This window comes from Girardinichthys multiradiatus, chromosome 7, assembly GCF_021462225.1.
Source record: "Girardinichthys multiradiatus isolate DD_20200921_A chromosome 7, DD_fGirMul_XY1, whole genome shotgun sequence".
NCBI lineage: Eukaryota > Metazoa > Chordata > Actinopteri > Cyprinodontiformes > Goodeidae > Girardinichthys > Girardinichthys multiradiatus.
The window spans coordinates 20,594,117-20,611,405 of NC_061800.1; the positions used below are offsets into that span (position 1 = coordinate 20,594,117).

A 17,289-nucleotide genomic window follows, 5' to 3' on the forward strand; every position below is an offset into this window, starting at 1 on the left:
CTGTATTCTTCAGAATGTACACATGAAGACTGTTGTTTAGGTAATTGTAGCACTGTCACTGATCTACCCAAAAACGTCAATGATGATTTAAAGGCTAAGTGAAATGTATCTGAGGTTCGATGATAACTGAATCAGAAACCACACCATCATGTAAAATACTTGTTTTTAAAAATATTCTTATTAGAATATACATATATTGGGTAGCAATGGTGAAAGCTGAAACATAATAGTTGTGTGAAGTCATGCTTAAAAACAATCTCACACAAGTTACCGTAGGTGCTGAGGAGGCTCTCATACTGAACCAATAAGCCAATGGTGTGCAGCTGCCGCAGAAAGCCCGAGTCGCAGAGACAGTTCCTCAGCTTGAGAACGAAGCCACTGATCAGCGCCGTCAGCTGAAAACAAACAGCTCACATCATTACATTCTTTAGTCAGGTTCACAGCATTCAGGTCTGCTGTTTAAATGCCTAGAACTCCACACACACACACACATATATATATATGAGTTTAATGAACAGTGCTGAAAAACAATGTTTGCAACTAATAAGTTTCCATCGTTTTTTGTCACACTAAGATAACCTGAGTAAACGTGAAAGCTGTTTTCCAAAAATAATTTCATTTTAGTAAAGGGAAAAAGTTATCCACACAGAACTGACCCTATTTAAAAAAGTAATTATCCAAATAACTGGTGGTACAACCCTTTGTGGCATACACTGCAATCAAACATTCTGAATAATTTGTAAAGGGTGTTAAATTGCTGTGGAGTAATTTTGGCCCACTGCTCGTTGCAGAATTGTTTTAATTCAGCCACAATTGGACAGTTTGACCTCAACAACATTGTAATCAAATCCAAAACCATCATTTTACTATTTTTAAAGCTATGTGGACATTCTGTAGTGTGCTTCAGATCATTGTCGTACTCCATAATCAAAGCGTAGCGAAGCTTCAGGTTACGAACCGATGGCTGAATATTCTCAATCAGCAAGCAAATCTTCATGATTTATTAGTTCAATTCAGCCAAATTTGAAGGTTTTCAACCATGGACAGCCTGTTTCAGGTCATGCCACAGCATCTCAATTGGACTTAAGCCCTTACCAAAAAATTCAAACTAATGGCTGGGCATTGATTATTTTGTGGTAGAGAGCAGGTCCTCAGGAAACAGAACAACCCCAGACCATCACACTACCGACACAATGTTGACTTTAGGTATGATGTTTTTTTTGGAGATCCTGAGTTATATGCCAGATGTAACAATACACACACCTTGCAAAAATGTCCGCCTTTGTCTCGCCAGTTTATAGGGTTGCTTTCTCAAAAAGTCTTGTGGATTAAAAAGATGTTATTTTGGCAAATGTGAGACTTTGTTTTGGTGAGCAGAAGTTTTTGTCTTAGAGATCTCCCATGTATGTTGCTTTTGCCCAGCTTTTTTCTTATTATTATGAATAATGAACTCTGAACTTAACCGAGATAAGATCTTGGAGTAATTTTGGTAGGTCGGCCACTTCACGGAAGGTTCACCACTGTTCCATGTTGTCTCTACAGGTGGATAACGGCTCTCCCTGTTGTTCACTGGTGTCCCAGAACTTTAACAATTGCTTTCTAATCATTTCAAGACTAAGGTCATTGACTGGGTTCCTTATCAGTTCTTCTTTTAGATTGTAACATGACGTGTTGCTTCGTGAGATCATTTAGCCTACTTCATGTTGTCAGACGAGTTCTATTAAAGTGATTTCTTCATTCTACAGGTCTGGCACTAATACGGTTTGGGTGTGAATAGTGAAACTGAACCCAGCTTTCTTTGAATAAATGAGATCTTGAAAACTTTTGTATTAACTGAGGTTTTCTTTTTTAAAATTTGTTTCATGATCTGAAAAATTTAAGGGACACAAAAAGCATACACAGAAGAAATCTGTCACTACTGTACGTGCGTGTCTATGGTACTGTCTTGCAGGAGCTGACTGACCGTCTGGCAAAAAACAACGTCTCGGCGATACTGCATAGTGAGGCTCATGGCGATTGTGGGGGCGCTGTCCTGCATCAGCAGAAACACCAAGGCTTTTTTTGCTTTGTCGCTCATCAGAGACACACATTCTGTCAGGGTGGTTAGAAGGGGATACAGCACTTCGTTCCATTCACCTGTAAGAGGTAAATATGGGACAAGAACACTGTCAGAAATTCTGAAGAGCTCCATTTCAAAATAAAACGCAATTTTTATATTGGCCTAAAAAACTTTTAATTGCTTTCTTAGGCATTGTTTTAGTGAAATTTAGGATTTTTGCAAAGATTTCAGTGCCATTTCCCATAATAAAAATAAGAATTTCACCAGGAGATTTCTTGTCAACTTCTAGACTGCTTTCTAAACAAAAAAAGACAGAGAAGCAAGTTTTTACACAAATCTCATTCAGCTAAATATTTTGAAAAACTGATGTCAGTGGTGATCAACAGGACAGAAAGGAGTCCAGAGAAAGATGGTGATAATGAAACTTTAATTTGAGTGGTCTGCCACATGTTGCATAATCAGAACACCCAGCAGATTCGCTACCTTACCTTTCTTGGTGTTACTCGGCACCTCATTGGCGAGCAGAAAGACGTCCTCAGAGCTGCTGTCGCTTTGGAGTTTGTCTCTTTGTAGGAGCCGGTCCACCGTCTGGATCACGCACTCAAGGTTTTTATCAACATTCAACCAAACCTTCTCCTGCAGGTAAACAGACATCATGGGTGAAAATCAAATGAGCAAATTCTAAATTAAGCAGAAAACAGCAGAGAGATTACTCTCCACTCACCCACTCTTCCTCGTGATAGTCCGACTGCGTTGAGGCACGCTTGCTTTTGCTCTCTTCACTGCCCTCTGGTAGAGTTACATGCCTTGATGGAGAGGTGGCAGGGCGGGAAGGTGAGGTGGGGTGGCGAGAGGGGGAACAGGATGGAGAGCGAGAAGAAGGTGAGAGGGAAGAGGAGGATGGAGACGGAGTGCTTTGCTGAGAGAATTGGGGGCGGGCGGCGGCAAGGGCCACAATGGCTGATGAGAGCAGCTTGGAGTCGCACACTGTCACCAACTGACGGGTCTGCAATGGGGGGGAATGGAGAAACAGGTTATTCTGCGAAAACATGATGTATAAAGAAATGTTTGTGTGACTTTAAACCTTATGTTTTAAATCAACTATGAATGACGTATCCTTCAAGCTAAAGAGAAAAGAGAGCATTCTCCCATTCATCGGCTCACAATTTAATTTCCCTCTGCCATGATAGGCATGATAGTTTCATAAGAGCAAAATTTCATTTCTTGTGAATGAAATGAAATGGAAGTAGAAGTTTCATAGTTTTAAATTTATTTTGTCCAAGTAAAAATCTTTAAGCCTGGCATTTATACTCAGCTACATTTGTCCAATACTTTGTAGAACCAACTTTTGATGCATTTGTAGCTGCAGGTCTTTTGGAATATGTCTCAATCAGCTTTGCTTATCTTAAGCAACCTAAGCAATTATCCCTCTGTAGTACTGCTTCTGTGTTTAGTAGGGGTGTAATGGTCCTAAGAAAATCAAGATTCAATTTATATCCAGAATTTAAAGGGGACATATGCATTTAAATCCTTCCTTTCACCCTTAAATCATTCAGTTGTTGTCTATATAAAGTGGAACAGCAATGCTTTGGTCTGAACTCCTTGTTATTGTAGCTCCACAGGCTCCTCTTTTCCCCATGTTCTGAAGTGTGTCTGAGAGCAACTCATTTTGGTGCCATCTCTTTAAATGCTACTGAGGAGTTTTAAATCCCGCCGCCCTACAGGTCAAAGTGCACTCCATTTTAACCTGTTCGGCCCTTTTTGTAGTTTGATAAGAATTATCTAGTGACGTAGAAACAAGACAAAAACAGCAAAACTGTTTATGTAATAATATTCAAAACCCGTCCATGCCTTATCTAACTGTTTGGCAGCAAATACTGTGACCTAACAGTTGGAGAAACGTAACAGATGATAGAAAAAACTGAATGGACTGAAAAATATGACCCAAATAGAATATAAAAATATTTCTGCAACTGAATTCAACTTAAACAAAATATATTTAAAGGCTACAAAAATGGATTTTACATGATAAGTCCCCTCTAAAGTCACGGTGAAGTATGTTTTTGGAACATTTTAATTATGAAAAATAAATAAAATTAATAAATGTATGATTCTTTTTTTGACTGTAGTCAGCAGTAAACAAAGAATCTTTTTCAATTTCCGAAAGTAATTTGACTTTATCACGTTTTAAAATTAAAAAAAGAAAATATAGAACTTACTGGAGAATTGGATAGATTTTTTTCAATGAACAAAGTAGTATAAGCAGGCATACAAGATTGTCTTATATTTAGCTCCATCCATCCACAGAGCACTTTACAAGATTATTGACAACCATAAAATTGTTCCTTTCACTTCACAAATTACATGCTACCTTTTGTTTATCTATCACATAAAATCCTAATAAACTGTATTTGTGGATGTTATGTGACAAATATGACGTTCCCCTAGTTTCTTTCAGCAATGTTTTACCTTCTCTATTAAGATGGCCAGAGTTCTCTCTAGAGCGTTGGCTGAGCGTTCCTTGGCAGCTCTGGACAGACGTTCGGTGTAGTAACACACTTGCGTCTTCAGCGTGTTAATTTGAGCAATCAGCTCCTTTGCTTTAACAACATCCTGAGGCTGGTAGGTCATTCCTTTGGAACCAAAGCCAGCAGAACTTTGGGTGTGTGTCAGTTTGTCCACATATGAGGAGATAGAGGACAGAACGAGTAAACAGAGGAAGCAGTGTGGCCAAATTGATAAAACATTCAAAAAAACTCTTTGTAGACAACTGCGTATAACCCTTACCTCTCTTCCTCATAAGTGCTGATTGAATGAAGGACAGAAAATCACACACAGGAATGATTCATGAAAAAGCGCAAACCACACAGCTATTAAAATTTTTTGTTTTGATTACAACCACTCACTGTTTCCTGGCTTCTTCAAGCTTGTGTAGCAGTTTTCTAAGACCACAGCCTTTAAAGCCCTGATGATGTGCTGCAGGAGCCCCTATGGTCACAACGTCGTACGTCCAATCTAATGGGACAACATAAACCAGCTGTTAAGTGATTGTACTGAATCAGCTATATTATTAGAAGTCCCAGGCCTGTTTAAAAGATTTTTACACAATTAGGTACCATAACCCGTCTCTCCTTGTACTCTCATCCTCTGGACGTGAAGGTTGGTGGGAATGAATTCCAACTTCCTCTCAGCTTTTAAGGTGCTGGGCTTAAATGAAGGTCCTGGGGGACAACAAGAGACGAAGAGACAAACAGATTATGGATATCTTCATAAAAAAAGCTGAATACTTTAATATATTATACATTTTATAAAATATCATATATAAAGTTTATCACACACATCTATTTTGAATAAAGTTTCTTGAAATATTTTTACATTTCTGTGTGGGTCCTTTTAGACATTTTAAATAGTCATGAAAGTAAAGAGACCCATTAAGTGAGAAAGTATCTAAAACATTTGACTGGTAGTGTAAATAATTTATAAAGGTATCTTGAGATATTTTTTCCTTTACCTATTAATTGTAAGCTATAGCAGCTATAAACCCAATCGTATGATCAGTGCAGTGCTGTTATTGTGGTGGGGCTGCAGCTAAAAATCTCACTTTCAGCTAAAGCATTCTCCATACTTACCATCATCACTGGTAAAGGTCGGCAAAGGGCCTTAGAATAAATTCATCTTTAATTGCAATAGCGCAATCTCACACTGACAATAGATGATGACAACATTTCATTGACCTTAACAAAGGAAAATGCATGCTATCTACATGCTAACTGGTTGTTTGGGAAAACTTTAACTGGAACCATGGGCAGATGACTAAGGTGAGCCCCAGGTGAGTTTGGTATGACACAAAGGATTAATATGTGGAAAATTCAAATTCAAACACTTCTTTATTAATCCCAAAGGAAACTAATTGTTGTTGTAGCTCATATTATGCAGGTTTCTTCAAAGAGCCGTTGTAGATGCTGATGGATGTGGGCAGGAAGGATCTCCTGTAGCGCTCCGTCTTACAGCAGATCTGAAGAAGCCTCTGACTGAAGACACTCTGTTGTTGTAGGACAGTCTCATGAAGAGGATGCTCAGGGTTCTCCATAATGTTCTTCAATTTATGAAGAACCTCCTTAGCACAATAATCTCCAGAGGTTCCAGAGGAGTCCCCAGAACAGAGCCAGCTTTCTTTATTAGCTTGTTGAGCTTTTTTAAATCCCTGGCTCTGATGCTGCTTCATCAGCAGATGATGGTAGAAGAGATCACGCTCTCCACAACAGACTTATAGAAGATATGCAGCATCTTGCTGCAAACAACGAAGGTCCTAAGCTCCCTTAAGAAGTACAGTCTACTCTGTCCCTTCTTGTAGATGGCTTCACAGTTGCATCTCCACTCCAGTCTGTTGTCCAGGTGAACACCGAGGTATTTATACTCCTCCACCACCTCCACTTCTTCTCCCATGATGGAAATAGTAAAATGGATAATATCCATTTATTAGTAATTTTATTATCAATTTTATAGTAAAATCAATTCCCGACCAAAAAGCGCCTCATCCCTCATTGCTACACATGGTGAAGGATCTATGGTGCTGTGGATGCTTTTTTCTTCCAAAAGCCCTGGGAACCTTGTTGAAGTTCATGGCAATAAAAGTTTTACTTATTTGATGGTGTTTTACACATCTTTGCAGATGCGTAAATAAAAAGCACGGATGGCCAAATTTAGACTTAATTCATATTTTGTTTAAATGTTCCTTAAATACTTTGGATGCTGGATTTTGGGCTTGAGACAGAAATGGTTTTATACAACAAATTATTTTTGTAAAACTTGTATTTGTGCAGTTTTCTTTACAAAAACACAGTGTACCTCCACTTTTCAGTCTGATAATCAGTCACTTTAATTAGCTAACCTCGACAGAGGTTAGTGAATCTGTCCAAGAGCAGCTCTCTTGGACAGATTACTTGTTTTCGGTCTTAACCTGACCTCCACGGTTTCACTAAGCCACAATGTACCGATTATTAAATAAAATGACCACTACCGTAAAAGCCCCCATAGGTGTTTTCTTGCAAAAGATCTGACATGTCAAACTGTTTATAAAACTTTCAAAACAGAATCAACTGAGTTTTTCAGGAAGGACAGGAAACAACTTCTAACAAAGGTGTGAAAATAGTAAAACCTTAATGAGTTTGAGCTCTTGAAGAGATCAAAGTTCTGGAAGATAAAATGCAAATGCATGGGGCATGGCGGCGTTTCATCACTTTGCACTGTGTTCGTACATAGGCTACCTTGACTGTCAGGTGCACAGGTTTAGCAAAGGTTTTTGCAGAACTTCTGCTGACAAACTGTTTTTCCTTTATTTTTCATATTAACTATTATTGACTTTATTAAAAGAAAAAGTAAAACAGAAGTTCTCCATTCATTAAAAAACGGTTTTGTGCATCCTGGATGTCTGGAGAGATTATGTGACGGCCATTTCTGACTGGGTTTGCATTCAGAAAACAAAACAACAACCCTGACAGGCTCCCACAGGTCACAATTAGTTTTTCTAATATTATTTCAAAGATGTTCACACAGAGAGGTCCCCCCTATTCCAGCGCCATCAACCTAGACCCAATTTAACATGTTATAGTTGTGTGTTGTGCCATGTGCAGAGATGCGTTCTGTTTCTGACCTTTGTATTCATGCAGGTCACTTATGGTCTCCTGGTATGTAAGGATGATGGTCTGATACTGAGTGATGATCTGCCTCCTGAGATTCTCCCGACATGGAGCGAGCTCACCCAGCTCCTCCAGCTCACACACCCTGTGGACCAAACACACACACTGTAACTATCAGGATATTCAGCGAAGTTACAGAATATATAAACAACTGTGTTTGGTTTTTGTTTGGACGCAGGATGATCACATAAAAATCTCTATAAAACACACTGATATGTGTGGTTGTAATGCTCGTCAAACTGGTTATATCTGAACAAAAAATATATATAAAAGTTTTTATATTTCAACTGTATAAGATTTATCTACATAAGCTACAAGAAAACGATAAAACATTTAAGAAGTGTCTAAATTTTCCCTGATATTCTGACCCCAGTTTTAAAATTATACCTCACAGCATCCTCCTCCAGAAGCAATTTCACAAACTGTCGAGGAATTTGCAAGGAGAGGACGCTTTCGGCCATCTGCTCCAGGACGCGCAGATGGTTTCCATCCGTAGTTGGGAAACGATAAGTGCGTGACATGACGTCTCCAAAAACTTAAGACACACAGAAGTAGAAACTAAAAGCCATAAGATACTCAAATTCATAAGACCTGAGGGTTACTATGATACAATGTCTTGCAAAAGTTTTCATCCACCTTAAACCTTATCTAATGTTCTCGTTAAACAACCCCAAGCACTTTGTTGGGATTTTTGTGATATATACAGCTGTTCTATGAAGGCCTTGTGGTTTGTTAGAGACCATTATTGAACAAACAGTGTCATGAAGACCATGTGAAACAGTAGAGAGGTCAGGGATACAGTTGTAGAGATGTTTAACTTTAACAATATCCCAAGCTTTGAAGATCTCACAGAGTGGTGTTCAATCCATCATCTGAACATGGAAATAGTTGGGCACAACTGCAAACCTACCAAGACATGTGGGTTCACCTAAACTGACAGGTTAGGCTAAGGAGGGCATTAATCAGAGAAGCTGTCAAGAGTAATGGTAACTCTGTAAAGACTGATGCAAAACGTGCAGACAGGGAGACTATTAGTCATTCACTCCACACATCTTGCCTGTAAGGAGGAGTCGCAAGATTGTATTTATTTTTTTAACTTTGTACGATTTATCGTGGCTGCACGGTGACGCAGTTGGTAGCACTGTTGCCTTGCAGCAAGAAGATTCGACTCCCAGCCGTAGGTCTTTCTGGATAGAGTTTGCATGTTTTCCCCGTGCCAGAGGGGACACGGGGAAAACATGTCCCACAGTCCACAAACATGACTGTTAGGTAGATTAGTCTCTCTAAATTGCCCTTAGGTGTGAATGAGTGTGAGCATGGTTGTTTGTCCTGTTTGTCTCTTTGTTGCCCGGTGATGGATTCGTGACCTGTCCCGGGTGTATCCCGCCTCTCGCCCATAGACTGCTGGAGATAGGCACCAGCTTCCCAGTGACCCACTATGGAATAAGCGGTATAGAAGATGAATGAAGGGACACACTCCTAAGTATAGTCTTGTATTACAATGGACCAGTCAAATTCTAAACCTAAATCCAATTGAGAATCAGTGGCAAGACTTCAAAATTGTTATTTACAGACTCTCTCTCAGCAGTCTGAATTACCTTGAGCTTTTTTATAATGAAGAATGGGCAAATATCAGTTGCTAGATGTGCAAAGTCCGTTGGGTCATACCCCAAAAAACTTAAAGCTATAACTGACGAACAAGATGGTTCTGCAAAGTATTGATTCAGATGGTGGATCCAAATTCAGACATGAACATTAAATATTTTCCTTTATCTTTAAAGTATGAAAAACTTTGTGTTGATCTATCACATAAAATCCCCCCAAAATAACAATGAAGTTTTTGGTTGAAATATGACAAAATGTGATAAAGTTTATTGTGGTAAACACTTTGCAATGACCTGTACAGGTCCTTCTCAAAATATTAGCATATTGTGATAAAGTTCATTATTTTCCATAATGTCATGATGAAAATTTAACATTCATATATTTTAGATTCATTGCACACTAACTGAAATATTTCAGGTCTTTTATTGTCTTAATACGGATGATTTTGGCATGCAGCTCATGAAAACCCAAAATTCCTATCTCACAAAATTAGCATATCATTAAAAGGGTCTCTAAACGAGCTATGAACCTAATCATCTGAATCAACAAGTTAACTCTAAACACCTGCAAAAGATTCCTGAGGCCTTTAAAACTCCCAGCCTGGTTCATCACTCAAAACCCCAATCATGGGTAAGACTGCCGACCTGACTGCTGTCCAGAAGGCCACTATTGACACCCTCAAGCAAGAGGGTAAGACACAGAAAGACATTTCTGAACGAATAGGCTGTTCCCAGAGTGCTGTATCAAGGCACCTCAGTAGGAAGTCTGTGGGAAGGAAAAAGTGTGACAGAAAACGCTGCACAACGAGAAGAGGTGACCGGACCCTGAGGAAGATTGTGGAGAAGGGCCGATTCCAGACCTTGGGGGACCTGCGGAAGCAGTGGACTGAGTCTGGAGTAGAAACATCCAGAGCCACCGTGCACAGGCGTGTGCAGGAAATGGGCTACAGGTGCCGCATTCCCCAGGTCAAGCCACTTTTGAACCAGAAACAGCAGCAGAAGCGCCTGACCTGGGCTACAGAGAAGCAGCACTGGACTGTTGCTCAGTGGTCCAAAGTACTTTTTTCGGATGAAAGCAAATTCTGCATGTCATTCGGAAATCAAGGTGCCAGAGTCTGGAGGAAGACTGGGGAGAAGGAAATGCCAAAATGCCAGAAGTCCAGTGTCAAGTACCCACAGTCAGTGATGGTCTGGGTGCCGTGTCAGCTGCTGGTGTTGGTCCACTGTGTTTTATCAAGGGCAGGGTCAATGCAGCTAGCTATCAGGAGATTTTGAAGCACTTCATGCTTCCATCTGCTGAAAAGCTTTATGGGGATGAAGATTTCATTTTTCAGCACGACCTGGCACCTGCTCACAGTGCCAAAACCACTGGTAAATGGTTTACTGACCATGGTATCACTGTGCTCAATTGGCCTGCCAACTCTCCTGACCTGAACCCCATAGAGAATCTGTGGGATATTGTGAAGAGAACGTTGAGAGACTCAAGACCCAACACTCTGGATGAGCTAAAGGCCGCTATCGAAGCATCCTGGGCCTCCATAAGACCTCAGCAGTGCCACAGGCTGATTGCCTCCATGCCACGCCGCATTGAAGCAGTCATTTCTGCAAAAAGATTCCCGACCAAGTATTGAGTGCATAACTGTACATGATTATTTGAAGGTTGACGTTTTTTGTATTAAAAACACTTTTCTTTTATTGGTCGGATGAAATATGCTAATTTTGTGAGATAGGAATTTTGGGTTTTCATGAGCTGTATGCCAAAATCATCCGTATTAAGACAATAAAAGACCTGAAATATTTCAGTTAGTGTGCAATGAATCTAAAATATATGAATGTTAAATTTTCATCATGACATTATGGAAAATAATGCACTTTATCACAATATGCTAATATTTTGAGAAGGACCTGTATGTACAGCTAATATCAAGACACTCACCTGCTTTTAGCATCGGATCTTTACATAAAGACGAAGACTTGGATTTGATACTCGTGGATCCAGTCAAGCTTTCGTCGACAGGGAGAACCATCTAACAAAGCAAAAACAGCAAAAACAAGAACTTTTAAAGTAAAGCCTTTATATTTAAACATACATATATTTATATGTATATTTAAACATTTCTTAATCAAGAAATCAAATTTGATGATCACAACCCCATCATATTGGGACTTAATTGATGGTTCTCCCAATAACTGTACAGAAAACAATTTTTTATACTCCAAAAGAAAAAAAAAAAGATTTGTCTTTAGTTGCTTAATTGCTTAAATAAAACAATTAGATTCAATAGCATCAGTTTTAATAGATTAAATTAAAAACGAGAAAATATAGAAAGTTCTAAGAAAATATCTGCTTATTTTACCCTTCCATTGACCGTGTCCCCCCTTTGTAATCTTGCAACTGGTGCCCTCTGTTCACGCTTCTCCTCTATCTGCCAGGCGATGACGGTGATGTTGCCCACACGCTCATTCTCTGCTGACCTATCACACACACACACACACACACACACACACACACACACACACACACCATAACATCATGCCATATGCAGCCATTGTAAGCATTTTGCATCTGTTTTGTGATATTTCTCTTTGTTACCTTAGAGTCAAGTGCAGCCTGTGGTGTTTGTCCTGCAGCAACTCCTTTACAGAAAACATGGATGAACCAAGCATGTACATCTGTCGTGTGAGAGCATAAACACGCAGGATTTAAAGAATTTAATGCAGATAAAAGTAGACCATGAAGGATTTGCATTTGAGGTAATAGTCATTTTTTTAGATATTACCGTGCCCTGTGATCGGTCCTTTACATCATAGACGGAGAGTTTGACCTGAGTCTGCTGAGTGATGAGAGAGTCCTGAAAGAACGCTATGCTGCTCAGGTAGATGGGATTACTGGTGCCCTGAGGAAAGACAGTGATAAGGAGAAAGGTGAAGGGGTGGTAAAAGTCTCACAGAGCTTCCAGGAAGTAAGAGCAGACAAATTACATTTACCTCTATGATTTCAGTTTGAGCGTGTTTAGTCCAGAAGGCCTGTGGTGGAGTGGTGCAGCTGACGGCCACAAAGCTGGTTGGCTTGCGGTCCACAGAGGGTGTAACCAGCTCACTGCAGGCTGTAGCAACATGGCAACACAAGAGATTAATAAAAGTGGGATTTAAATGGTTGGATGGCATATAATCCCTGCAAGAAGGGAATCATATACAGAGCTTCAGAGTTGTTAGTGCTTTATAAGCAGATGTTACACAATACTTTGTTACTCTGAACAGTAACATGACCATTTTCTCTTATCCTCAAATCTGACACACGTTCACAGCCAGCCATGGTTCACCGAATTCCTTTTAGCTGTTAGTTTAGAAAACGAACCAGTTTTAAAACGTTTTCAAGTTATTTGGTGGGCTTTGTGTTAGTTTCTGATTCTTATTTATATAGTTTTTGTATGCTTGTAGTTATTCTAAAAGGTTATGTTGCTTTCCTTGTTTTAATGCTTTTGTACTATGATTTGTATCCGTATTTTAGTTTCATAGTTTTCTTGTTGTTTGAGCTGAATCTTCTCCCAGCCATTGATGCACTTCTTGTCCCCACTTATTAATCGCTTCACTGCTTCCTTGTTTCAGTATAAAGTCAATTATGGTAAAAAGAAAGCCCGCCCTTTGTACATTCTAGTGTTTTAATGTATAGGGGAGACCGGGTGTGGTTGTCACAAGGGGAGAGTTGTAACACCAACATGTCCATTAGTCAGGGATGAGAGAGGGGTCCTATGGTAATTTCAGTGTTTACCTGTATGCCCCTTAAACTCACATGGTGGTTGTCAAGGCTGGAAAAAAGTTCAGAGAGAAAACTAAGAAAAATGTCTTCTACCTGAACAGTGGAATAAAAAGACAATAAGGTGTGCCTGATGGTTTGTTCCGGTTTATTCTTTTCTCGGAAAATAATAAACCGGAACAAACCAGCACATAAATTTGACACATATCTTATGGTGTGGTGTCTTTTTGGCTTTTTTGCCATCTCTGAGCCTCATGTGTAACAACGCATGCCATTAACGAAGCAGGTTGTAACAAAGGAACAGGATGCATTTCACATTAACATATGAGGTCTGTGGCTGTCTTGCAAGGTTTTGAATTGGTGTCATCTGCACTAAACACATGTGAGTGTTTTATGTAAAGGTTTGAGATCTGTAGCTCAAACAATCAGTGAGCTAGAGGGACTGACGCAAATGGTTATAATCAAACCTGGTCTCCTTTAAATGATCTGGTTCTAAAATGATACACAGGAACATCTCAGTACATTCTGATGAGGTTTGTTTGTCAGATTAAAAGTAACTCTTGAAAATAAAAACCTTTCAGCCGGTGATACATATATTTATAATAAGCTCCCATTTCTGTATTAAAATGTTTTTATTGAATTGATGTAATATTCTACCCTTAAATGCCATATTTCCATTAGCTGTAAGCAGAAAATCATCATAACTGACAGAAATAAAGGCTTGAAAACATCACTTTGCGTGTAATCAATCTATATAATGTGTTTTACTTAGTGAATTTAATTACTAAAAGAAATGAGATTTTTAGATTTACAAGCACTTACAATTCAGTCTCACGTGGTAAAGATTAAGCCAAACTTGAAATATTTGTTAAAAACCAAAACACTGCAAAATCCTAACACAAAATATTATTTGGGGTATCCCTTTTTTTTATGACTGCCCTTGATATCTTGCATCTTTTTTGTCAGGTCCAACCCCATGGTGACAGTCCCATGTAAGAAGTGAACCATCTTTTTGTTCCTTGACTTGAACCTGAAGCTAATGCTGCTCCATGGTTAAGGCCCCAGGACTAAAAAGTAAATTGAAAACAGGCCCTAGATGCCGCTTAAACCAATGCTGTGGTCCCGTTTTCTGAACTTTGAACCTTATTGCCATCATAACTTAAAACTAAGTGAAGTTCAGAAACAGCACATTTCAACAGTTTCACTAAAACCAACTGCAGAGGGGTACTAGAGAGGTGAAATAACTTGTTTTCCATCAGATAGTTGCTAGTTCAAAAAAAAAAAAAATATATATATATATATATATATATATATATAATTATTTTTTTCACTTTACAAACTTAGACTATATTGTGCAGATTCACCAGATAAAATGAGATTAAAAAACACTTAAATTATTAAATAACAAAATAGGTACAAAGCCAAGGGAGGTGAATACAAGGCACTGTATAGTATTGCTCTTGGTCAGCTTGTTTTTATCAGATTTGTTTTATTAACCTATGCTTGAAGACTGGCGAACACAGTGGCTGCATAGTTGCCATCCGATATACATGCATCAGTTTCAATACTTCCCACCGAATCCAAACAAGACGGGGTACAATTATATTGTACTACATTGTCCTAAGCTTTTATTAATATTAGTATAGTTAGTATTAGTTTAGTATTAATGCAGCCTTTAAGCGTAATGTATGTTATTTTATCATTACGACTCAGATGATCACATATAAGCTTACTAATGTAGCTAACCTTAGAAGAATCAGTATTGATCTATAGGATTTATTAATGATCAAATAATTTGTTCAGCAAAATGTAAGATTTACTTAAGTAAAACTGTTGAATCTTATAATCAAAAAAGAATGATATTTCTGAACATACCCACACTGAACTCCAGAACTGGTTCATCTGGATCTTGACTGTTGCCTGTGATGTAGACAAAAAAACAAACAAACACATGAGCAACATTTCTAACAGTGGTTACCATGGTCCCAGTTACTTAGCTACCTGAGAGAGCAAGCCCCATCATTTCAGCAGAAAGATCAAAGGTGTTGGCCCGGTAGACCGACCACGGCCGATGGCGGGGGCTGCGCTCCTTCCCAGACATGGCGGGCTCGAGTCAGCGCAGAGGATGGATTTAGAGGAAAGAGCTTGAGGAGCAGACTCAGAGATTAAAACTGGTTTGTGCTTTGTTGCTCTGTCTTTTCAGGTGCTTGATTGTGATATATCTAGAAGACAAAGAGAAAAGCTAATTAGAGTGAACACTGTTTTTAGTAGAAAATTCAGCTGAGGCACAAAAATAACTCCTGCTGTTGATTTCTGTCATTAAGACTGCAACAAAAATACAACATTAAATCCAACTATTTTGTAACAAGCACGATGTCTTTTACCAAGTTGAACAAAATTAGTTCTTGGATTTTGCGGGTGATAACAGATGCAGTGAGATGAATCTCGCTGTGAATGTGAGACATTCACACAGCTGTTGGCTATGAAACTCTGCAAACACTGCAGCAGATTTAATCTACAGCTTCTCTTTATGCTATAACTGTACAGAGCTGTGAAAAATATTTGTACCCCTTACAAATTCCTTCTGTTTTTTTATTACACTTAAATGCTTCAGATCATGAAAAAATGTTAATATCAAAGATAACCTGAGTAAATACCACATTAACAATTTAATTTCTTAAGGGAAAATAAATCTCCATCCATCCATCCATCCATCCATCCATCCATCCATCCATCCACACTTATCAGTTCACGGTCGTAATGGAGCTTATGCCAAGCTCCAGCGGTCATTGGTCGAGAGCTGTAGTACCGTACAATTGTCCTTCATGTTAAATCGTGATTTAACTGAGAATAACCACAAAAGCAAAGTTCAATTTTACTAGCCACACCTAGACCTGATTACTGCCAGACAGGAAATTGATCAGATAGAAGTTGTCTGACAACATGAAGTAAGCTAAAAGATCTTAAGTAGTATTACTTCATCCCCTAATCTAAAGAAATTGAAGAACAATTAGGATACAAAGTCATCAACTTATATCTGGAAAAGTTTGGAAAATATTACAAAGCCATCTCTAAGAGTTTGAAAACCACAATAAGAGACATCATCCACAAATGGAGAACCCAGGTAACAGCTGTTTACCTTCCCAGGAGAAGGTGGCCTGCCAAAGTATTCCAAGTGTGCATCAACAGCTGTTCCAGAAGGTCCTCAATGAACTCAGAACAGCATCTAAAGCATTACAGGCCACACTTGCCTCACTTAATGTCAGTATTCAAGATTCAACAAAACAATAGATAAAAATGACAACAATGGGAGAGCGGAAGCTGCACACTAAAAAAACAACTGGGGCCATTTTCACATAAAAAAAACCAAAGTGTCTTGATGATTCCCAAGACGTTGAGGAAAATATTCAGCAGACAAGGAATGCATCCCGTAAAATCTGGTGTAAAACTAACACAGCATTTCAGAAAAAGAACATCATACCTACTTTGAAGCATGTTGGTGATGCTGTGATGGTCTGAAGCTGCTTTTCTGCTTCAGCACCTGGATGACATGCTATAGTTTATAAAACCATGAACCTCTGCTCTCCAACAAGAAATCCCGGAGGAGAATGTTCGGCCGTTTTAGTTTTTAAGTCTAAGTTCAAGCACACTTGAGTTATGCAGCAGAACAATGATCCGGACCAAGTCCCTCTTAGAATGGCCCCCCAAAAATGAAGGCTTTTGAGTGGCCTAGTCAAAGTTTGGACTTAAATGAAATTGATTTATTTTAAACCGACCCTATTAAATTAAAACAATTCTTCAAAGACAAGGGGGTAACAATTCCTGAACAAGGATGTAAAAGATTGCTTGCCAGTTATCCCAACACCTGATGGAAGTTGTTGCTGCAGATCCATTATTATTATATGTACCTTTAGGAGGCAATTACTCTTTCTCATAGTTGGGTAAAAATGCTTTTTCTCCTGAGATTATCATGTATCTTTTTGTAATTACTCAAATTATCTTTGTTAATCAAATTAGATAATCTGAAACATTTAAGAGTGACCAAAAAACAAAAGCAGAAAAAATCTGTAAGGGGTCAAATACTTTTCAAATACTCAGTGTTGCTTTTGACAAGAAAACTTTAGCTTATTATTAATTGTTTCTAGTTTGGTGTGTGCTGCGTGGTGGCGC

General features: G+C 38.8%; 1 protein-coding gene across 2 annotated transcripts in view; it reads right to left on the reverse strand.

The window, feature by feature from the left end:
* inpp4aa (inositol polyphosphate-4-phosphatase type I Aa) overlaps positions 1-17,289 on the reverse strand; it is a 29,019-nt gene that overhangs the window by 5,900 nt on the left and 5,830 nt on the right. The window contains exons 2-19 of one of the 2 annotated variants that reach the window (XM_047371406.1): positions 15,121-15,341; positions 14,995-15,039; positions 12,351-12,469; positions 12,143-12,259; positions 11,956-12,035; positions 11,720-11,837; positions 11,299-11,389; positions 8,146-8,293; positions 7,713-7,843; positions 5,176-5,280; positions 4,966-5,074; positions 4,847-4,864; positions 4,529-4,715; positions 2,784-3,065; positions 2,548-2,695; positions 2,324-2,356; positions 1,964-2,136; positions 272-395 (exon numbers count right to left, since the gene is read on the reverse strand). In XM_047371406.1, the coding sequence (XP_047227362.1) occupies positions 272-395; positions 1,964-2,136; positions 2,324-2,356; positions 2,548-2,695; positions 2,784-3,065; positions 4,529-4,715; positions 4,847-4,864; positions 4,966-5,074; positions 5,176-5,280; positions 7,713-7,843; positions 8,146-8,293; positions 11,299-11,389; positions 11,720-11,837; positions 11,956-12,035; positions 12,143-12,259; positions 12,351-12,469; positions 14,995-15,039; positions 15,121-15,220 (2,128 nt within the window). In that variant the 5' untranslated portion in view covers positions 15,221-15,341. The remainder of the gene's footprint in view (positions 1-271; positions 396-1,963; positions 2,137-2,323; positions 2,357-2,547; positions 2,696-2,783; positions 3,066-4,528; positions 4,716-4,846; positions 4,865-4,965; positions 5,075-5,175; positions 5,281-7,712; positions 7,844-8,145; positions 8,294-11,298; positions 11,390-11,719; positions 11,838-11,955; positions 12,036-12,142; positions 12,260-12,350; positions 12,470-14,994; positions 15,040-15,120; positions 15,342-17,289) is intronic. The other variant, XM_047371407.1, reaches the window with a different exon arrangement.